Source organism: Colias philodice, chromosome 18, assembly GCF_061535455.1.
Source record: "Colias philodice isolate Cphi_HAF_F1 chromosome 18, ilColPhil1 Martin Lab GWU primary, whole genome shotgun sequence".
NCBI lineage: Eukaryota > Metazoa > Arthropoda > Insecta > Lepidoptera > Pieridae > Colias > Colias philodice.
In genome coordinates this window covers 10,515,030-10,539,506 of record NC_143103.1, presented here as the reverse complement: position 1 = coordinate 10,539,506, position 24,477 = coordinate 10,515,030, and the positions used below count along the sequence as shown (strand labels likewise).

The window sequence follows — 24,477 nt, the reverse complement described above, 5'->3', positions numbered from 1 at the left end:
GAAACGAATATACGGAATGAATAGTTTTTAATTGCAAAGTTGCATAGAAGTGCTGTGGGATTTGGGAGAGCGCAGTGCGGCGGTCGCAATGTGCACCAGATTCTCAATGGCACATGTGGAGCATTAGTGGCTTATAAAGTATTAAAGAAATACTCTTTTACTGGAGCACGCCATGTTTGTGGATTGCCCGATCTCTTCAAGTGTGTCCCGCTTGGGACGGGGACTGTTTGACGTTGATAAATTGCTTGAGATGTAGGATTGTGGAAGTTTTAGCAATGCTAAATTGATATTGTCCTGTATTCTTAAGGGGATACAGTTTGTATGTGGTAACAGCTTTAAACGCTATTGTTATACAATTGTTATTTGGTTGCGGCAAGCTGTTTATATTTTTGGGTATTGCTCGTTATTCGAGGCTCCTTTTCGTCTCCATCATTTTCACGTTACATTGTGTGGCGGGTCGGAAAGAAAAGCGGAGGATCAATACGCGTGAAATATCGTTCCGACAGTCCCGAATAAAAACCTTTGCGCCATTATATAAAAATTTCACTGAACAACCGATCAGGGATCAAAGAAATTTATTTTGCCAATAACTTTTTTTACAAAGTTCGCCTAGCACAAGCCCAAAAAGAAACAAATATAAAAGATCGATTCTCAAATAAGAGCGGTATCGAGAAGCTCCCGAATCAGTTGAGTGTGAGTTTCAAAAGCGGTTATAATAAAGGCAGAAAAAAGAATGTTGGCGGCTCGAGGGCTCGTTTTGAAGCCGTATTCAGACCACAAAGGGTTCCCGTCTTTGTCGCTGCGCTAACATTCTGCACGTTGTTTTAGTCTCATTACCGCTGTGTTTGCTCTCTTGTGTATTGTTTGTTGTGAATGGATTCGCGACATTTATCATCTGATGGTTTTTGTTGGAACGCAAAAAGCGTTCATGTTGCCCCATTGAGTTGTATAAAGGGACGCGCTTTTGCTTTCACGTTAATAAATACATTGTTCAGCTCTGTTTTTATAATAAGTAGGTCTGTATACTATCTGTGTTACTTTTCCTCGTTCATTTTAATGCAAATAATTAATTCAGATAAGATAGGAAAATTCAGATGAGATAAACAAAACCTTCATATTACAATAATTATTTTATTTTAAGATTATTTATTAGACGACTCTTTAGAAATTATGTAATATTATACAACATTAACGATTCGAATTCGCGAAACATAATTTCCTACGAAAATCTCAAACTTCATCGTTTGTCAATGGGTAAACATAGTTACTTGTTGCTAAGTGGCTTGGTAACAGTTAATCTTCAAGGTAACATTAATAACCGCAGAACAAATAGTGCTCACATAATAATTTATCTTATCGTTATCAGAACAATTAGTTCAGCTCGCAATTAATTAATCTGATCTCGGAGCTAGAGGAGTTTTTCTCCGCGATAAATTTAACTGCTTCGCTAATTGGATAGTTTTAAACCATTTCTATGGCCCTGCAATTTGACGTGGCTCTGAAACTTTATGAGTAATTAGACTTAGTTCTTGACCTTCTTTTGTCCAATTTCTACGTTTTATTTTGTGATATATATGCTGTTGATAAAGTTTTATAGCAGAGAATTGCAGTTGGAAAACTTGGGAAGTAGCACATTTAAGTTTACACCACTTCTCGTGTCTTCGAGTTAACTGAATTTTTTCTTCTTCCGATTTGAGGGTAATAAATGTTTGACTTAGTTTTTCCTTTTATGTAAGCGTAATTCTGAGTTTCATTTTGTGATCATCGTTACATCTTTATGAAGTAAATAAACTATCTTTTTAATTAATGTGACTATTTTTAAAGAAAGATAAATAATAATTATATTTCAATAAAGTTTTTTTGCAATAAAGTTTTAATGGTGAAGATTTTTGCGTTTTTGATTGTATATTTGAGGTAACCAACCAATTTTAAATACTAAAAAATATAATATATTCTGTGAAATATCAAATAGTTAATCTGATTATTTATGGACGACAATCAACATAACTTTAACACGGGAATTAGGAGAAGATAAATCTCAAATTTATTATGTTTTAAAATATATTTATTCGTTTAGATTACAAAAATTTCGACGTCTCACACGTAATACTTACGAACATCGGGAGATTTGCCAAAATATTATTTAACAGAGCAACCTATATGTGGGATTTAGAATATAAACATAATAGAGCCTTTGTGTTTGTTCCGAGACAGTCGTCCCTGGTGGAGTCTGAATGGAGAATGAATGAACTTATATATAGAACTTACAACAACTATTGAGTATTGCATGTGGTTAATAGCTACTTATTTATAAAACTCGCGTAGAAGATGTCAACATTCCGAATTAGACAACTCTTTCAAAATTTCTAAAGATATAACTGCATGACGCAAAATTACCACAGATTAAAAACGTTACAATTATAGCAACAAATAAAACAGTGAAAGCATTAATAAAAACCACCAATAATCGTTGAACATACAAATGCATAGTAAACACAAAAGGAAATGATACTAGCTCGGTAACATCCTGTAAACGATCAACGTTTATCGGGCATTGTAAATCGCGTAGCACTTGAATACATTATGCAGCTGTATTGATTGGTCGTATGCGAACACGTGTGATTAGTGTTAGTTGCACAACGAGACTAGTGCAGTGTTACGACACGATCTATTGATGTGGTGCATCTCCGGTGGTGCACGGAACTGGGATCTTGTCAATCTCAACAGATTGACTACTACCAACGTAGAGATTTGTTGGCCTAAATCCTAGGGTTGGAATACGTGCCAAACCGGTTGTAAATGGAAAAACTATGTTATCAAATTCTAGAAGAAGTCATATTGAGTGAAAAAATATTTGAGTTTGAACTGTCTTGTAATATTCTTGTGCTATTAAGATTTAAATGTGATCGATTAAACGCTTCCATTAAGCCTTGCCAAATTGGCAAAGATGACAATGCTGTATTTTGGGTTCCCATTCAGTTCTAGCGTAACGTGAAAGGGTTGGAAATTAGTGGGAGTTTCGGGAAGACATTTGCTCATATTAATTGTAGGCGATTTGAAAGGTAAGTATTATTCACTATCATGATGGGTATAATACGCTATATACGTATTGGATTCATTGATTGAATCGAAAGTGCATTATTAGTAGTTATTAGATTGTATATTGCAGTCAGTGCAATAATTGACCACTTTCAATATCGTAAGAGTAAATGGATTGGTGGACCTTATTAAGAATTTGCATTCCTCTGACTTGATTTATAATATCACTTTCTAAGATTGAAATGTCAGACTTGATAGGATCATTCTTGCTGCTGAAGTTGGGATCGGTTAAGTATTTGCATTAGCGTTGAATGCATTTATTTGCATTAAAATAATTATTGCAGAAATGTGGAAGTTGTAACATCATGATGGTTAGACTTTTTTCTTTACCTTCAAACGTTACGGTTCACTTCAAAAGTTCATAATCACAAAGCGTTACTACAATTTAGTTTCAATGCCTATACGTATGAGTCTCGTTCATGAAGCGGAGCATTTATCTCGAGAGGTAACCTCAGCCGCATATAGGTGAAGTCCCATAACAACGAGGTCGTGGGGACCCGTGCGGTTTGCTGTTCATTTCTCATTGTCCTATATTATATGATGAGTTGTTCTTTGTTAATTGGAAATGTATTCGAAACATAATGAATACAGATAACGTGCTGCTTCGGATGAAATCAGCTGCTTCGTTTTTGTAGTGGTATTCCTTCTATCTGATACACAAATGATAAACATCTTACCTAACGGTTGTTTAAAAATGTGGCTTATAAATATACAACGATAAGTTGAACTGACTATGTGAATAAGAATTGATAAAAGTGTCAAATAAAATGGCACAGACTGATGAAATGCCCCATGCCCGGTCCCTCATCGACTATAGGCTGAAGTATGTTACATCATCGGTTATCTATTTTTATGTTATTATCACAGCTTATCATTAGGTAATACCTCTGTTCGTGCCGTTATCTAGCATAAATTGTATCAAATAAAAAAGGCCGGGTGGAACGGAGCCGCCTTTTCGCCACTCGTAAAAACTTCTGTTTAGTCGATAAAAGGGTGATAAACTCCTCCCCAATTATCATGTATTGCGTGATAGCAGGTGCTCCGGCTGTATTGAGGTCACCGCAGTGGGCCGCCAGTCGCTACTTGACGGAGGAACGTGGGCGATCATTGTTACATTAAATTACTTATTGGGTCAATAGCTCTGTTTCTATTGCAGACCGTTCTAATTACGCGAGAGAAAAGACGTCCGCGTCGCCGGTTATTGACGTATGTGGCGCATAGACGACTTTTTAACAATGCATTATTGATTTAGCGTCCTGATTTAAGCAATAATGGAGGGTATTGTTTAGTTCATCAAAACACTTGAATAAATTGATTACTGCTTGTTAATTAAGTGCTATACTATCTACTAACTATGGTATACAGGGTTCATAATAAAATCGGCAGATGAGATATAATTATAATAAGTTTCACACTATCTTTATTTCAAGAAATAAAACTTTTAATTGAACCGTTCACGATGTTAACTGCTCATCTACAGAAACTAATTTCGATGCTGTAAAGAGTTTCTTGCACCGTTAAGTGCAAATTGCTATTCCTTTTTATCTTTAAAACCTTAAGCTTCTGAGCTGTCTCTGCCGTACCGATTACTGGATTTTTCCTAAATGGAACTAGAAGCCTTCCAAGATCTGTTTCACTCAATAATATTGAATATCGTTCGAAAAACATGGCACGTAAATGAACACGCGGGGCTATCAGCCGCGTCTGCATTGCGTAAACACTCATATATTTGAACGAACTTGTTTGTATTCAAATTGCAAATCCAATCACTTTCTTCTGTTTTTCCTATCGGGAACGGGAGGAGTGTCGGGAAATATTGGCTTAAACTTTTCCGTGTTTCGTTTTATCGATATTATTCCTGTTTGTTTTGTAACAATCTCAGATACAGACTCTTAAAATTTCATTATTATTATCAACCATTACGTTCTAGCTATTACCTATCTTAATTTCATATTTATAAAGATCACTTTAATTTAATATTTTTATAATTATAGAAATCATTCCAACGAAGGCTTTTAACTTGGTTATTTCCGAAGGCTGTTGATTGTTCGGCGTCGTGTATTGTTCATATGTTAGGTACTTCTGTCAGCTTTGTTCTCGATTCACTTCATAAATCATCCTTTATATCGTCTAGCCGCTGGTGTGTAGAATTAGCTACTTACAGTATGCATGGTATATGTATAAATGCATCGACACCTAGATCGTCGATTCGTGGTAGTCTGGTCTGTACCGTCTTAGCTTTATGTGGTTTTACGTCAAGTACTCTAGTAGATTTTATATTGTGATTTATCATTTTGTATTCGCCTTTTGTTTTTATATTGACTTCTATTGTACATGGTATATATCAAACGTTTCAATCTATTCATCGTTCTGTCTCATAGCGTTAATAGGCAAGTGTAATAATAGCTCAATCTTCATTAGCCTACTTCTTGAACGAGAGTAAATTTAAATCATTTACAAGGCTGTCAATTTAACATTTATAATTGAGGTAGTTAATCATGAGCACTATGACTTACATCAACTAGTAGGTGTGGTGTAGACTTATAACCAGCGCTACACTTACATAAAATATTAATTAATCTCTTAATCAATTTGTATGAGTCGCTTCTATTTCACTACTGAAAGATTTTTAAATATCATAAACATTACTTTTCTATCATTTCACGGAACTACTGTGTCTTCAAGCTCACCGACTTTACTATTGGCATTATTCATTTTAAAAGGGGTCACACGTGAAGCATGTTCAAAATTTGTAACAAAAATATTAATTGCATTAATAAATCTGGAGCAGAATAAACTTCAAACGCTAGTTTGAACTAATAATGTATCTGCATTCTTCTTCTATCATACAAAGTGTTAACTGTGTCGTAATAATAACATTTATTGGGTGGATCGTTGAAATTTTGCGACATATTTCACGAAGGGCTCCCGCATAATAGCATCGCATCAAAATTCAATAAAGCATCGTGCTTGGCTTGACAACACAGTACTTCCAGATTGAAGGGCCCGATCTAAGTGTGGTTTCTTTGCCAGCCGTGGAGCCGACGTACCACTTCAAGGTGCTGGTGCCTTCCATGGTGGCCGGCGCTATCATCGGCAAGGGTGGGGAGACCATCGCCCAACTGCAGAAGGACACTGGAGCGCGCGTCAAGATGTCCAAGTCACATGATTTTTACCCAGGTGAGGATCTTTTATTGTTGTTGCTGATGTTACGCATTAAAAATATAATTGTATTCATGAACATGTATCCTGTTTTAAATAGCAGAGGAGAACTTTTCGTCAGTGGCTGGATTATATTCATAAGACAGCAATTAAAACTAAGTATTGCGTATTTTACAAAACGTTTGCTTACTGGAAGCTCATTATACTTTACATTAAAGCTTTTTCCACACACTTTTCCACCTCTACACACACTTCCTTTTTACCGTAAATTCGTTGCGTTCAACTCTCAACGTTTAAAACTTTTGTCAATCTATTTTGTCTGGCGGGTTATGAATGTAATAAAGTACGTCGTGATTCCCGATCAACTCGGAACTGGAGACGCTCATCTGGCAAACACACCGGCTGCGATCGAAGATAGCGGCTGATAGATTGCAATATTCAGACGCCAATATCCTCCGCGAGAAGTGGCGAATAAAATGCTCCGATGTTAAATTTGATATTTATGAAGATAAGTTTCATTCCATTTCGTGCTATGGCATTATTATATCGGTATCTAAACGGGACACTTGCACAGAATTTGGACTGATTGGCTTTAGCATTGACGTATTTTAAGTTTGTAGGTACTGATCATAAATATGAAAAAATAATAGCAGACTTAGCGATAAGTTTGTATTCATATCAAACAAACAATTTGATTTGCGTCATACTGAGATTGGAATAATTGCACTTCTAAGAATTGATCTCGTATTTGACCCACAGCGCGATAAAAATAAATTTCTATTGATAGCCTTTTTTAGCCAACACAGGTCAATATGAAAATTAGGTCAGATGTAATCAAATGAATAATTGGAGCAAAATAAAGTTTGACAGCGGAACCATTAAAAAAAACCTACTATGGCTTCGTAATATCACTCAGCAAGAGTAGTCATTAGCGCTGATACGAAAAACGATACAGCATATTGTGAATTTAGCTAAAAGTGTTTTCCACTCGTGGGCCTCACAAAGCCGCTATGCGCTAGGTCTCAAGGCCTCCTCTTTATGAGCTAAGTAGGCCTTTATAACAAAGGGCGGCTTTGGCCCGCATCGCTCCAATCCTGCAGCATCTGGGTCAATGCATGCTCTGAAATATCTGCCCTCTTCCACACTAATCCCACGCAGACATTTTGACTGATTACGCCTACGCCTTTCTGGATTATGTTGATGGTACCTAGACCTATGGGTAACGTTTTAGTAAGTTGATAATTCAACCCAATTTGAGAACGGTTCGTAAGTGGTGTGAAGGTGTCAAGGGAATGGTGTTTGTATATAATTTTCTTTCATTTAGAATCATTAGAAGTCGTTACGGAAAATAGGGTCATATCGAAACGGACTTTCTGTGACCAGTTTATTTTTTTTTAAGGAGTGAAGTGATATAAATTTATAAGTGTGAAATCATTTCAATAAAACAATGGCAGAATATCCTTACGTGGTAGTTCTGACTAATCTTAATACTTAGTACTACAATTTTTTTCTTTAAATCTATAGATACTAATATTATAAAGCTGAAGAGTTTGTTTGTTTGTTTGAACGCGCTAATCTCGGAAACTACTGGTCCGATTTGAAAAATTCTTTCAGTGTTAGATAGCCCATTTATCGAGGAAGGTTATAGGCTATATATCATCACGCTACGACCAACAGGAGTGGAGCCACGGGGGTGAAACCGCGCGGAGCAACTAGTATGCTTATAAAATGTCTTAGCGTGTAAAATGTACTTCTACGTTATATGTAATTAAGTTTAATCAAGTAGAGCACTTTAAGAGCGGCGGTTTTGTAACATATTAATTGAATTTATTAATTACTAGCGGTCCGCCCCGGCTTCGCCCGTGGTACATAATATTTACGTTTTCTCTACATAAAAACCATCCTCGTACTTCAAGGAATATAATAAAAAAAGAATGATCGAAATCGGTTCAGCCGTTCTCGAGTTATGCGCTTACCAACACATTTTGCGATTCATTTTTATATATAAGAAGATATTATTTAATCTGACGTTGCTCGGGTGGGGCAGCGATGTAATCACTGTAAATAATGTAGTTAATGAATTAATTCGCCATAGAGTTTTATAAAATTCTTGATGGTATAAAATTCTATATTATATAGAGAATAAAGCCTTATGCTTAAAAATACATTAACGTTATTTTATGGTTTCTAATAGTGCAGATTCCTGATTAGTATATTCATAATCGTAAAATAATCGGGAGTCAGGGATTCTAAATAAATAAATAGACTTATCAAAGCAAGTATAGCAGAAATAATGTATTCAAGGTAGAAATCTCGTAGTAATCACAGAGCGGGTTGGACCGGTAACTATTAAAGTAGTAGGTAAACGCGAAATCGCTGCAATTTTCTTTGGGAAAAATTAATAAAAATAGAAAAAATAATTATTCGCGTGTAAGTACTCGGGTGGTTCGTTACAGCGTGTAGGTCAAGTTATATAACTTAAGTACTTGGGATTAATGTGTAGAAGGCATTGAACATGTACTATATCGGGGTGTACTCGCCTACGTTATTTACATGTGGAGTTTTTGCAGTGTTTAGTGTAGAAGGAGTATTATAAAGAGCTAAGTTATTATTAAGTACTAGGTATACGACGTGGCTTTGCTTGCGCGATGGCCAGTTAGAAGTGGTCTATATGATGTTTATGATAAATTAGTAAATTTTTGTCCAGATTTGATGAGCATTAAATAGATTAGAAATATCAAATAAAAGACCAATCAAATCTTGTGTTCTTAAAAATAATAATGGAAGTAAGATATTACATACCTACATCACAGACTAATAATAATATACTACGTATACAACCTACATTCACAAGTAAAAACACTTTGTAAATGCTTTTTGAACCTTGAGATGGTATCAACGCAAAAATACACAATAGAAAGGCGTCTAGTCTCAAATGTATGAAGGTGCCGCTAATTTATTATTTAGGAACTTATAAATACCTATCACTACCAGGCCTGTCATAACCAAGTCTTTACCTTGTTACATACGCAACTAATGATCCATGAAATCAAACTCATACAGCATGTTTGTTAATACACTTAAATTAATTACCATACCGTTCGATTAAGCGTTCCCGGAATTACATAACAAAATCCAAACGATTCACTTAATTTCAAAATAATGGCAACTCTTTTCTGTGGACAGCTTTTACATCCTGACATTTTTCATGTTAATAATATGACAACTTATAACTACTGAAAAAAACTAACTATTTCCACGAGGCACGAACAGAAAAAGACGAAAGCTCTTATTAAACACATTTTGGTAAAATTCTGTTGAATAAGGAAATATTTGCCCAAAATTACCAACACGTTTACAAAGGTAGAGGCCAATTAAAAACCTGAATAAACGAGAATTCATTAACGGGAATTATTCTCGAGTCAGCAAGTACGATACATCACCATAAGCTCACGCTACGTAAGCATTCGTCTTACATCATTGAAATATTTGTTCGGTGAGGTGTGTCAAGGTCGTTTGCGCAAACGATTCGCTAGTTAGATGGTATCGTATGAAACTATTATATTTTTTACTGCTGAGCCGTCACTCGGTGTTTGTGTCGCCGCGTTAACAAGCTTAAACGTTCCCGGAGTAGCTTTTAAATGGTTTACAGGCCGATAGCGGAGAGGTTGTAACTTTGTAAGGTATTGGGTATTGTAACAATGTGAATGACAAGGTATTGTAGGTAGATGAAAAAATAGATGCAATCATTTAGACGGGTTTTCTCATTTAGCTTGTGTGGTCAAGGTTGTGTTTATAGTTTGTAAAATAAACAATAAGATACCTACTCGTATATTTCACATGTATGTTAAATTAATTAGACCATAATAAAATGGCTATAAAATTAATTACGAGCCAACTGAATAAATTACAGTTATCGATTAAGCAATAATTTAGAGTCATAATAAAAACGAAGGTTAGACTGCTCGAACAAAAGATTAACAGCTAATCGCTACTAACAGTACCTGTGAGAATTTCAATATTAATATAGATGACACATCAAAGGTGGAATTAAAACTAAATTGTCATGCGCGTTGCGCAATGCAATTGTTATGCCGCTTACATTAACTGCGCAAAAACAAATGACAAACGGTTGGTCCATCAGCGATATTAATCACCCCATCCTGCTCTCAGAGCTAGACACGAAAATTGGGTTATGCTTGTGCATTCGTTTAACCTAATTTTTAGCCAAATTCGTAGAGAGAGCTGTAAGGTGCTCTAGTGATTCATTACTGCACTCGAGTGCTTTGAACGAGCCCAATAAATATCAATTTTGTTCCCCATTAATTAAACTTGGCGCGGAACTTCGTAATGTTTTTAATGTTCATTTGTCTTTTATGGCGCTCTGTGAATGTGGCAACGAATTGTTTGTCTTTGATCTTTATTATGAAATATAAAGTGAATTATTCAATTTGACGGCATATTGTTGAACGTTAATTTTAGCATTATAAATACTCTATGTCCATTAATTTTTGACGAATATCTGTACGCTCCAACGCTGCCAGTGCTGCCTCAATAAATTAAATTCCAACGTTGGTACTTTCAGAATATAATATCCGGGGCAGTTTGAACTATGCTATGGCTACTTTGTGAAATTAGTGTAGAAAGTGGAGATGATGCCAGATGAACGTTATTAAAGTATCGATCGCCGGTACGTGTCACCGAAAGCATGGACGCTTATAAAATTGTCTTTGCAGATTTTTACGTAAAGCATCTCTGGATTGTCTAGAGCAATCTCTTCACATCTCTCGAGCCATTGTCGCTCCCTCCCACCTCCCTCATCTGTCTAGATGACAACACCCACTTCTTGAAGCGATCCTTGTATGTTTTTTTGTTATTTCAAAAAGTACACGTTCAAGGTTTTTGAACGTAATGATTCGACGTCGTTTTATTACACAATATGAGCGCTTCCATTTACCACATTTTTACTATCTATTTACGATCGAACACAACGAAAAAATTTTAAATCAAAAATATTTAAAAGATTTCCAATGTGTAAGAATAATTTAAATAAATGTGGACTTTCGACTTTTACATTGTTGATAAAAATTATTTCTTTTTATACTGAGTATAGATTACGATATACGTCTTGTAATTGATTTGTTAAACCGTTTTCAAGACTTTATTTAATCTGTCGTACCCGCCTACGTGCAGTATATCTAGCAGCAGTGCCGACTTTCGCTTGGCCATGCCAACACGCGGTTTGGACATCGTGTGTAATTGGCCTAGTGGCCTATTTTCGACGTGGACTTATTTAAAAGTCTCTCTATTCTCTCTCCACTGACGCTATCAAAAAAGATTTTAATGATTCACTCGAATACAATAGCATTTTTCATGAATATAATGCCGGAGGCACTATTAATCACGCCGTTCCATTCAAAGTAAACGTGTCTTGAAAAACTTTTTCAGCAGCTTTTTGTTCATGATTGGATTTAATATTTTGCGTTAAAATAATTCATTTCTCATCCTAGTTTCAATGCGGCTGGAGTTAATTTGTACCGTCCGGTTCGCCGATGCGGTGTAACAATTAACTGTGTTTCAACTTCGACTGGAATAGTTGTGGATTTAGCGGCACTAGTAAAATTAATTACACTTATGGTTGAACTAGTATTGTTCAACTTTCTTAATTCATGATGAAAATTATGTCATTCTAAGCATTTAGTCTAATGGTTCTGGTGTAAGAATCGGTACTTGTGAACAAAAACATAAGGACTCTTCAGTCTGAACATCGCCTACGTAGTCTCCGGTTCCATTGAGTGCTGTGGACTGTGGTTGAAAGTTAATCACAAGGTCATTGCTATTATGAATGAACCAACAATGCTTAAACACGAATAATGTAATTCATTTATTGTCAGATTTTTCTAATTAATACATTTCATAATTTCGACTTCCTCGCTATTGTTGTCACAATGATACAATTTAAAGCTTCTAAAATGTATACAATGTTCTGTTAACGGAACACGTTTCACGGACCATTCATGGTCATCATTATTAATTGTTACATTCACTCTTTTGGCTTGATGGTCATCATAAAAAGACGCTTTCGATGTGAAAGTACAATATTATTGTGCGGCGTAACGTCATCTTGAATTACAAGAAAATGATGACACTGGTGTCCATATCGCATATGAACATTAAGGAAAGAACGAAGCTTCATGTAATAATTTCATACGCGAAGTTGTATATATGACAATAAATGTTGGAAAAACATTGTTATAAAAACAAACTGAATATCTGGAATCGGCTCGACTGTAACATAAAATAAAAAGATTGTTGGTCCCATGTTGGTCCTGTCTACAGCAGACAATTTCTATCCCTTTAATTAAAGCTCTGCAAAGTTCACGAAAGCAGAGACTAAATAGCACGATGAAAGGTAATCGGAAACGCAGTCTAATTAAACATTTTGTTGAAAAATTGCTCCACAACGCCTTCGCAAGGCTAAAGTAACAAGCAATATAAGTTATCATCTAATGCTCCTGCCCACTCTGCTCAAACGTTGGTAACTCGACCGCGATATGTTACCAACGATTAGAGCTTAACCGCGTCGGGGGCGGAACAGGTTGCAATCTTCCAATCGCGGCTCAAGGCGACTCCATCGTGCACACGTGATGTCACCTACATATAAATAGCTCTCTGTTTATAAACTTAAACTCTAGACTGAATGTTTGGGGCTATATTCGTCCGCCTCCATCACACGGTCGCCATGTGATTTTTCGTCAACGGTAAATATCATGGGTGACATTCTTAGTCACTGCTGAGATGTAAATGTCAAAGAAGTCACCTATTTTGTTTGTTATCTTGTCTACCATTAAAGTCATATTTCTCATATGCACGTCGTCTATCATCGTCTCTAATTCATTACTAAATTAGCCAATAACTGTTTAGAATTTTAAGTTTATTAAAATGTGCTAAAATAAATCAACGTCTAAAGTAAAAGCGAGAGTATGAAAGCTCGTTAAACCTAACATGAAATGTGTCTAATGAATTACAAAATATATTTTTGTTGTTAGCTACAAATTAGAGCAGGCTCCAAGGAGATGTTCGTTTGCAAAAATCGCGGACCTAAATCTGACTTCTGATATATATTGTATAGATCCCAGACATCCTATAGACAGATGTTGCCAACCAGTTTTGTGGTCCCCCTGCCCGCACCCCGGTAATTAAATATGGCATACAAAGAAAAAAATAAAAATTTCCAAAACATGCCGTGTGGGGTATCAAATGAAAGAGCTTATTGAGTAGATCACGAATATATAGCATACTATATACATTTCTTACACTTTCTCTAAGATTTTTTAGAAAATTTACGAAAATGGTCCATTTTTGAGTTAACTTTAAACCACTATAGATTGAAAACTCATGAATATATTTTTTAAATTATTATTTTAAATAATTAACAACAGTCCATTGTTTATGATTCAATAGTTCGTAATATAATATAAGTGAGCTATGTGGTGGATTTGATGAAAATAACTATATACTATATGAACTTGAAAATATACTCGCCATCTTTGAATGCTCCCCCCACTCCTTCATGCAACTATTTCACTGTACGAAATATTGAATCGTAAACAATGGACTATTGTTAATTATTTAAAATAATAATTTAAAAAATATATTCATGAGTTTTCAATCTATAGTGGTTTAAAGTTAACTCAAAAATGGACCATTTTCGTAAATTTTCTAAAAAATCTTAGAGAAAGTGTAAGAAATGTATATAGTATGCTATATATTCGTGATCTACTCAATAAGCTCTTTCATTTGATACCCCACACGGCATGTTTTGGAAATTTTTATTTTTTTCTTTGTATGCCATATTTAATTACCGGGGTGCGGGCAGGGGGACCACAAAACTGGTTGGCAACATCTGTCTATAGGATGTCTGGGATCTATACAATATATATCAGAAGTCAGATTTAGGTCCGCGATTTTTGCAAACGAAACTCCACTGAGAGTCCGGTCTAAATCTGTGTCACTGAAATATTCAACACATCTCAGATTAGTTCCATCAGCTGTAATGTCGTTTGAAAATACATCATTTTTGTATCACTCTCGTCCAAAAGTTGGCGTGCTCAGTGGCCTTGACCTAAAAATAGCAGAACATTCATCTTGACACCCTGACACAGTCTAATGGGACACTTCTTTCGTCGCATCCATTGTCGTGTCGCATAGATCTTATGTCCCATGACTTAGAGACGCTAGTCCTGCCTCGACTCGTTACGTAACTGTCGACAAATCGTCGCCGACTGCGCAAATTACTCTGTCAATTGTTATGTTTTACGATTCGTTTGCTGCAATTAAATTTTGCATTAGTTACATTTTGTTTACTGTTCCACGCTGGCCCACTTAACTTTTATTACCGTGCTATGCCCCGTTTCAATTATGAATGATTTTTCAGATCAATGACGTCAGAGTTCTATTAGCCTTTGCCGTAGTTTTTATGGCTGCTTCATTAAATAAAAGCGAAATTAAAGTGCACTTTAGTTGATGCATAGATCGGTATTAATAAGAATGTGATTGCGAAATAATCGTGATTCGTGATAGCTAATCACAATGTGCGAGAGATTGTAAAAACGTGTCCGAATTTAAAACATTGTTCGTGCATACATATAAATTAGATATAGGTATAAAAGTATTAAAGTTATTGATGATAATGGAATCTTCATTTAAACAATAAATCTTCTTAAATATGAAGATGCAATTATGGTCCAAGAAATAGATTTTCAAACCGAATAATATATACTAAACGAGCTGACATTTGTGCATTTGTTACACACGAACGAAGTGCAACAATAAGTCAATAGCGTGTATAATTGGATAATACAGGTAATCTCTATGCCGTGCGACCTTGCTGCGGCATTGTGTTGCACATATTAGCCGCACACGACACAAGTCGGTCGCGGCCGCATGTCCTGCTCCCGCCCGTGGTACTCCCCCATTCGTCCGGTTAATAACTTCGTTTCAATGCGCTCAAAGACTTCTTCATCACGTTTGCGCCAACGTTCTGACTGACGCTAACTCGACACATCGTCACCTGCACATGAGATTCTTGGTTTCTGGCTCACTGTGCTCAATTGCGGCACCGTTGGAGTGGTACCAAATGTTAATGACCCGGTTACAAGCGAATATGAGCGCTAAAATTATCACATAAATCTCAAAGTTGCTCGGTGGGTCCCAAGGTCAAGGGAGCCGGACCGGTTCTGCGCGTACGCCTAGAGTTGCATAATTTGTTGCAGCTCGTACGGGTTGAAGACGAAATTGATATCGATGAGATTTAGAATACTGGTTTTCCGAGGAATTCAACGTTTCCTTGACTCGTGTTGTGAAACTTTTTTATGTACAATTTACATTTATAAGTTTTGTATTCGGTACGAGGTTTCGTGCGGTTGAAGAAATAGACACAAAATATGTATTTGTGGTACTTGGTACTTGAGGTTCTTTTCGATTTAAAGATTACGAATACGAATATGGCATGAAATTAAGTACATTGTTATTTTGTTTTTTGGCTAGTGAACGAGGAAAAATATTGGTATAAAATTACTTAAGTTTGCGTAAATAAAATAGATAACAATATTATATTCAACCTTAGCTAAGTAAGGTTTCTTGTTTGCATAATTTGATTGAAGTTTTAAACAAATAACTTGTTAAGACTCTAAATGTAACGTTTAAGAATATTTTATTTTGTTCTACTACGAGTATTTCACTTAAATTACAGGTTTAAAAATTGCGAAATTCACGTGTCACGTCATAAAAACTACGATTTAATCCATGATCGTTCAGCCTTTACTATTTTCTATGTTAATATCCATTATTTAAACAAAATCCTAGTAATCTAAAGATAAATCAACACGGATTAATTTGTCCGTGCGATGTCGACACGTAGCATCGAGATCACGCAAATAAATGTGTCTATTAGCGAGCCGAGCTATCGAGCGCTTTGCGTTGATTCCAACTGCATTGTTCATTATCATCGCTCGTGCTTTGACACACGACTGGATCTATCGGATACCTAATTTGACACGATCATCTGGTTCTGTTTTGTGTAAGGTAATTGTAACATCATGATTATGGAAATTTAGATGCTTCAGTTTGGAGCTTATCGTGTACTGTGCTGTGCTCCGCGGTTTTACCCTCATTGCTCCGCTCCTGTTGGTCTTAGCGAAATGATATATAGCCTATATATAGCCTTTCTCGATAAATGGGCTATCTAACACGGAAATAATTTTTCAAATCGGACCAGTAGTTCCCGAGATTAGCGCATTCGAATAAACAAACAAACTCTTCAGCTTTATAATATTAGTATAGAAGTTTACTGTTTTCCCAACTTTGGAATATGCGTGGGTACTGGTTTGGAAACAATTAAACCGGAATTATTTACGACCATACTGGTTTAGTTCATTATTATAGTGGAACTACGAATAACGATAAATATCTCTTATATTAATATTTTATGAATTTTTAGGGTTCGCTAGGATACGATCTAACAAATTTACGACTAGAGAATATTTGGCGATGCGTGAATGTGTACAAATGTAACGATATAATTTGCTTGGAATAATAAATGTTAATGGATGCGGTTACAAGTGTAATTATGGGTGGGTTGTGAAGGAAATTGAAATGCCGCAAACTGGTGAAGTTTGTTGAAGGGCTCTGACCCCGAGGTCGAGAATTTGAAACGCTTTACGAATAGTTTGCGATAAGGATATTATAAGGCATTTTAATTAATGGTCAGACACCAGTAGATAAGCAATGTAAACAAACTGCGGCTTATTAACCGACTTCATAAAAAAGGAGGAGGTTATCATTTCGGCCGGTATGTTTTTTTTTATGTATGTACACCGATTACTCCGAGGTTTCTGAACCGATTTACGTGATTCTTTTTTTGTTCGATGCGGGATGGTGTCGAATTGGTCCCATAAAAATTTTATTCGGATAGGCCCAGTAGTTTTTATTTTATGAGCATTTTTGTCTGTATATTTGTAATAATGTTGCAAATGCAAGTTTGAAGTCGGTTGTTTTTAACGCAGTTATCACTTGTTTATAACTAGCATCATTCTAGGAACATTTTGGAGGATATATTTAATCTGTGACAGTTCTTTTGGGAAACTTTTATAAATCTGTTTCTTAATTGTGATAAAATGGGTAAGATGGGAAGATAAATTAATAGATACTAATTGCTATTAACAAAAACAAGACGGTCGAGGTTTTACGCTGACTAAGGGATAAGCCTATCTGAGCAGTGGATGGGCTTTTAGCGTAATTTCACCCACACGCCCGAATTAACTCGTGAAATGTTGGCAAAATTATCTGTTTGGCGTTTACTGAGTGGCCTGGGTTAGATAAGAAGACATTTTATGTATGGTATCATAGGTTAAACAAATACGTATTACGTACGTGTACGTACGTCTTACCAGACGGAATTTTCATTCATTTTCTTTATAATTATTTTCGTTGTTCTGTTAATAAAGTGGCGATTATAATATTCTTATATATAAAAATGAATCGCAAAATGTGTTGGTAAGCGCATAACTCGAGAACGGCTGAACCGATTTCGATAATTCTTTTTTTATTATATTCCTTGAAGTACGAGGATGGTTCTTATGTAGAGAAAACGTAAATATTATGTACCACGGGCGAAGCCGGGGCGGACCGCTAGTAAAGAATAGAGACGGATACATTTACTTTAATCCTAAATTGTTTGTGGTATAAATTTTATGCCTTAATTAAAAAACTTTACGGGCTACAATTAAAACCATATAAATTAGAAATTTCCTCAGCTTTTCACCGCAAATTAATATTTCCCTTTATAATGTTTCAAACAACCTCAGAATTTACAAGAAGCCCATGTCAAAAGAATTGTAGGTACTCTAACAAAGGTCATTTGACCGAACGGCTCTGACCTCGAAATGGAAAAATTTAAAACGTTCCAGCTATGTTTCTTGTTCTCTTTGATGAAAACTCAAAGGGAATTTTCTATTTTCCAGTTATTTGCGGACTGTGCGGACGATTTGAGATAAAAAATCTAATTATGGTTAAAAAATGTTGCATTTACTTTTCAGATTCACTCAAGTCACATAATACTTACAACAATGACAATAGTAGCTAACGCTACTTACGTACACAAAATAAATAAAATGAACTTTTCTTGCAAATCTAAAAATATATTGGTTAGTTTAAAGAACTTAGGTTTTATAGTTTAAGAATATATCAAGAATTGTTTCCAAAATGAAAATGGTTATTATTATAATAGCCACTATCAAATTCAAATCAATGCTAATTAATACGAAATTCACAAACTTACCTAGTTTTAAAGTAAATATTTCCGTCTGTTTTTGTAACTGGTAAGATCGTTTGTAAATGGGCTTTAGAGTTTAAGGCTTTTACATGCGCTAATAACCTTGAGGATACTTGACGGATCTCAAACCTCTCCTGCTGCACCTTCTTTTTTCCTCGCATTTTGTATTTAAAAAGATACTAATCAGTGAAATAAAATATCCTCGTCAGGGACTGTTGTGTAACTGATAATTTATTAAACATAAAATTTTCAGAGCTCTAAGTCAGCAGGTTACGAAGTTTATAGAGTATTTGCGGAAAAATCGATGACCACGGCACATTTTTTTTCTAGAAATCTATTAACTTTGGAAAAAAGTCCTCGCGAGCAATTAAAGGTCAAATACCATCCTATTTTATATATTTTTTTCGGTATTGTGCTTTATGTTGTACCAGACTTTATAGAGGTTGAACATAGTCGAAATTGCCGGGTTACGCCTTAAGAGGGAAGTGTATCGTTCGACCGCTCGCTGTAAAGACGCCATTAATTCATTCAAGTACTCTTTTATTGCACCGTTTATGTACGTAACGTGACTTTTATTTTATAATACCGCTCAATTATGTGATAAATTGAAAGTGATTTATTGGCAGTTAGTTGTTATCAACGGTCGATACAACAAATATGAATTTCCAGACGAACTTTTCAAAATATCTGAAGTGAAACTTCTTTTGACGTGTTGAGAGTAAAATTTCAGGGTTGCGTCATGGCAGTACCATCACGTCATGGAGTAAGGCGATCATTTTGGTATCTTTGAATCTTGCCAAAGAAGTTGCACTTCTGACACGTGTGCTCGGTACACACGCTCTTTTTTTGTTTTTTAACTTGTACTTAGTACTGAACATTACTAGCAGATATACCACTATTATAGACATAACACACTTTATAAAAGTAAAAATACTGCACTAGGCTATTGGCTAAATTCTAAATACTGTAATTTTGCTATCCTTACGAAAGTAGAAATATCTAAGAAAATAAACAATACAAGAAGAGAAGTTGAATCTTGAAACGAATGCCGAGTAAAATAAATTATTGTACCTATAATTTCCAAAAGAGCATTTGCACAACGTTTTTTACCCAAAAATATTAAAATCCAAAGTATAACGGGTTGTAATCAAATGCACTTACCATCTATCGCCTGTCCACAACACCGTGACAACGATCACACACATGCTTGAAGGTGAATTACACCCGTCAAGTGTCTGACGGAGCGTTACGTTACCGTGACGTGATGTTACGTGACGTGATGTAATGCGACAGGTTCAAGAATACGTGCCGCATCATGGACGTAAGACAATGGTGGATACTGGATATGGTGTTGAGCGTTGGTGGTGTTTTGTAAAGTGTTTTAATGTTACTTGTTAAACCAATGACAGGTTACAGATTTCGGTGACAAATTACAGGATAGGATCTAGTGTTGGCCGAATTACGAATATTCTTATTCTTATTTTCAGCAATGTTCCAATGTACATACTTGTACTTACGATAATTATGGATTGTTATAGGAAACGACGTTATTTCTATCATTGCATTATGGGGAGACAATATTCTATACGAATAAGAAGATATTATATAAATACATATTGGTAATCTTTTATTATAATACTAGCTTTCCGCTTCCGGCTTCGCCCGCATTTTCAAAGATAAACCCGCATAGTTCCAGTTCCCGTGGGATTTCCGGGATAAAACCTATCCTATGTGTTAATACAAGTTACCCTCTATATGTGTGCTAAAATTCATTGTAATCGGTTCAGTAGTTTTTGCGTGAAAGAGTAACAAACATCCATACAAACTTTCACATTTATAATATTAATTAATTAATAGGATATTTTCGAATATAATGTAGCGAATTCATAGATCCGTATCAAGTTAGGTCAACTAATAAACTATAAATATTTATGCCGTATCATATATGAAATTGATAGGAATTATACGTTCTCGTGTGCCTATCACAAGTCCACATCGAAATTATAGGTCCCTAAGCTATAGCAGTTGTAATATTATTATCTAGATTTTAGACGCACCTGCCGTGTCAGCGGTAATTTGTTTGGTAATCAAATATGGTAGTAGTTATTTAATAGCTTAAGGTTTGACCCTGTCTATGGAAATTAAAGGAAATTGGGTTTATTACAAAAATACTAGACCTAACTAATGTTCGATTGTTGCCTTTTTTTGCGACTCCACTCGACTTGAGACGATTTTTATTAATATTTTTGATAAATTAATTTTCTTCCTTTTATTATTACTACTCTACATAATACAACAGTCTTATATCATTTTTATCCACTTACTAAAACATAAACAAACACATTTTCAGAATTCCGCCAACATGTCGTGAAATATCACTTACGGTCTCGAGTGATTTTTAAGAAATATTAACTTCGATTCCGGTACTTGCCCGGTACGAACGCAATCCACGGCGAAGCGTGACTCTAATGCTCACGATAAATATTGTTAATGCTCATATAACATGCGATGGTTTTCATCCCATATTTATGCAATGATTTATGGCTTAGTATTGATAAGAATGTACATGTATATTGATGAGAACAGATTAATTGTATTATGTATGCGAATCTTGTCCTTAACTTTATTTCCAATTGGCCACAATTAACACACAGTATAAATATAAAACTATAATAGTGTAAACATATTTCTATAGTCTATAGTCTTCAGATATTCATGAATTATTTTCTGGTGACGAAGTAATTATAATCTTTACCTATAATCATTTGAATATTGTGTTAAACATAAATATCAAAGCTACATTCAAACTTACAATTTTTCTACCCGCGTAAAGTATCCACAACACAAGAGATAAATTACCCTAATCGTCAACTAAAACTAAACGTGTACCAACTTCCAGGCACAACAGAACGCGCGTGCCTGATCACGGGCTCCGTGGACGGCATCATGGTGGTGCTGGACTTCATCATGGACAAGATCAAGGAGAAGCCGGAGCTGGTGAAGCCGTTCCCGGACGGAGTGGACGCGAAGATGCCGCAGGATAGGGACAAGCAGGTCAGTGTGACCAGGATATAGTAGGTTTAAATGTGGTGGACATTGTCAGGAAATTTAGGTGTTAGGTTGAAAGAGTGTGGTCTTAATGGCACTTTATTTCATATTATAAAGGAGAACTGACTCAATGATTAGCTGATTGAGTTATGCACAGACCAGACTTATATAGTCAGATTTATTGAGACACAACTATGATTAGGATATTCCAGGGATAGTGTAAAAAGTCTGAAGTGTTTTAAAAGACCACGGAATATAATTCTTAGTCACTGCATTTGTTCTGCTAAATTAGAAATTAAATGTTTAAGCATTGTTGTCGAAACTGTTCTACTGTTCTCATCTCTTCTTAATGAAGCTTAATTTGATTCCCAATATTAATTTAGGCTCTAAAGAAAATGCAATACGTTTCATGTCCTCCATCGCCAATATTACTAATGTTATTAAATGTAAGTACACATTCGCATCCGATCACCGGTGTAATGTTAATCGAATTATCTGAACCTCGCATTTGCATAATGCGCCCGGGATTACCAATGTACATCCGATGTACCACGCTCGTAATGCCTGTTAGAGGACGGTAAATACACGGGTAATACGGGGGTTAAATTGACCGAAATGTTATCGTTTTGATAAGGAAGAAAAATAAATTATGCAAGATAGGTAATTGTGAACGTATGTCTTAGTCTTTTTATATTGTGGATCTCAGTTATCTCTTACCTTTGAATAACTAATGCCTTTTTTATGATACTTCTAGAATTTACTTTAAATTTACTAAATTTACTTTACTTGTAGCTAACAAGAGAAGTACAAAGTATGTATATAGTTTTCTCAAAAGTTTCAATTTATATTACTGTGTCAATGGTAAATAATAGCACAATAAAACTAAAATGTGTAGAACTCAATCAATTTAGACTTAAAGATCCTTTGTACTCCATTATCGCTTGCGAGCGGAAGTTTAGTAAGATATGAATGAATACTGAATAAAAAATAAATGGAAAAATTAGTCACGGGCACAACCATGGAAAATATAGTTTCATATGTACATAATATATGCATTTAATTACGATAAAGAACACGTTTTTGTGATGTATCGTTGTGAAGATGAATTGTAAGTTAACGGTATGAACTACTGAATAGCATTGCCCATTAATGTCCATATATAATATGATACTTTCACATTAAATGCCATGTTATCAAGTTGCGACGATTTGTCGCTCGGTTACGACGGGAAGTGTGAGGTTCAAGTTCCATTTTATCGTAACATAGGGTAAAAATGAATAGATAGTATTGTCTATATTATAGATAGTGTAAAAAACACTATGTTATCAGTTTTAGATCATTTGGTACAGTCAATTAGGAAGTAATTAAGGATATAATTGCTGAAGATGGGCACAAAATAAATACTAATTATTTCTATGGCACTATAATGAAGATATGTATATGAGTCGCTCTCTTTCTCCCATACTAATATGGCAAAAAGGTTATGTAAATGTGGACTGCGTTATGCTTCGCCGCGGTAACCGCACTAAAGCGAGGGAGGCTCATATAATGCCTAAATCAAACTACTCCCATTAGGCTTTGTTAATGGCTCTAATGTATAACCGACTTTAAAAAAGGGAGTTCTCTGTTAAGGTTAGTATTTCACTAGGCTTAAATGGAATAGGTCAGCTATATACCAGTATTCGCAATGACCTAGTTTTTGTGCATTTGAATTACAAATGGAACAGCCTAAAGCTTAACAAAAAAATAGACGGCCCAGTTTTCGCCCAGTTATTCTTTTATTTACGTATTTAAAAACTAGCTAAGCACAAATAGGAATGAATGAATAATGTCACATTGTGCCCATCGCCGATCGCCCTTGGCAGTGGTTTATTTATTTTTACATGAACAATTGTTAATCTCCGCAAAGCCCTATGTATACTGACGCATGTCGTCACGTGGGAGCGCATGTGACGGCATAATGCTATTTGAAATACGCTGAGTTGTGGATCGAATGCACTGAAGGGCGTATGCAATTCATACTGAATTATGCAGTTGTTTAAAGCAATAGATTTCAGGTCAATTGTTGAACAATTATTTGTAAATATGTACCAAATTTCTTTTTATATCGTGGAAGAGAAGTTTTTGACTAGTCTCTCTAAGAGAAAAATCTGTATATTTTGCTTCGGATGTTTGTTTCGAATAATCTGTAATAGCTGAACTATTTTTTTAATATTTTTAATATATTATTAAATTGATGATTGATCGAACATATTATGTACTTAACTACCTACTTTGATTTCTTGGAAACTTTTCCGACTTAATTATGAAAATTGGGTAACCTGCAAGCAAGTATTGTGATTCTAAACCTGTTTGGTTTAGTATCTCAATACTTTTACAGACTTTAGTACTTTAGTGTTGGAATCGTAATGTATTGATTATACAAGCAGACATGTGGGCACGAGTTATCAGTTCTTATCAGCGCTGATAATGTGCTAACCGCGTAAATGAAATATGCTTTTAAATTATTACATTTGTTGTAATATAATCTTTTTATGTATGGTATCTGAACATTTAATGTGTGGCTTCACTGTTCTTATGCTATTCTGTCGATAGTTAGTTTGTAATTCTTGTAGCCTCGTAATTTTATTATTATTTCGACGATATTTTTACATGGCAACATGCTGCGTTAGTCTTGTATTAGAAAATTGACATTTAATTCCTGTTTAAATGTTTTTCGGTATAATTGTTTGCATTTTTTGAAGTAACACAAGTGTTCTTAAGGCGCGTTGAGAGTAAAATTTTAAGGTCGCGTCATAGTAATACCGTCACGGCTTGGAGTACGGCGACGATTT

At 35.2% G+C, this 24,477-nt stretch overlaps 1 protein-coding gene across 3 annotated transcripts in view; it reads left to right on the top strand.

The window, feature by feature from the left end:
• ps (RNA-binding protein Nova-1-like protein passilla) overlaps window positions 1–24,477 on the top strand; it is a 64,666-nt gene that overhangs the window by 19,055 nt on the left and 21,134 nt on the right. For all 3 annotated transcript variants that reach the window (XM_089706785.1, XM_089706784.1, XM_089706786.1), the window contains 2 exons: window positions 6,133–6,279; window positions 21,495–21,649. In XM_089706785.1, coding sequence (XP_089562911.1) covers window positions 6,133–6,279; window positions 21,495–21,649 — 302 coding nt within the window. The remainder of the gene's footprint in view (window positions 1–6,132; window positions 6,280–21,494; window positions 21,650–24,477) is intronic.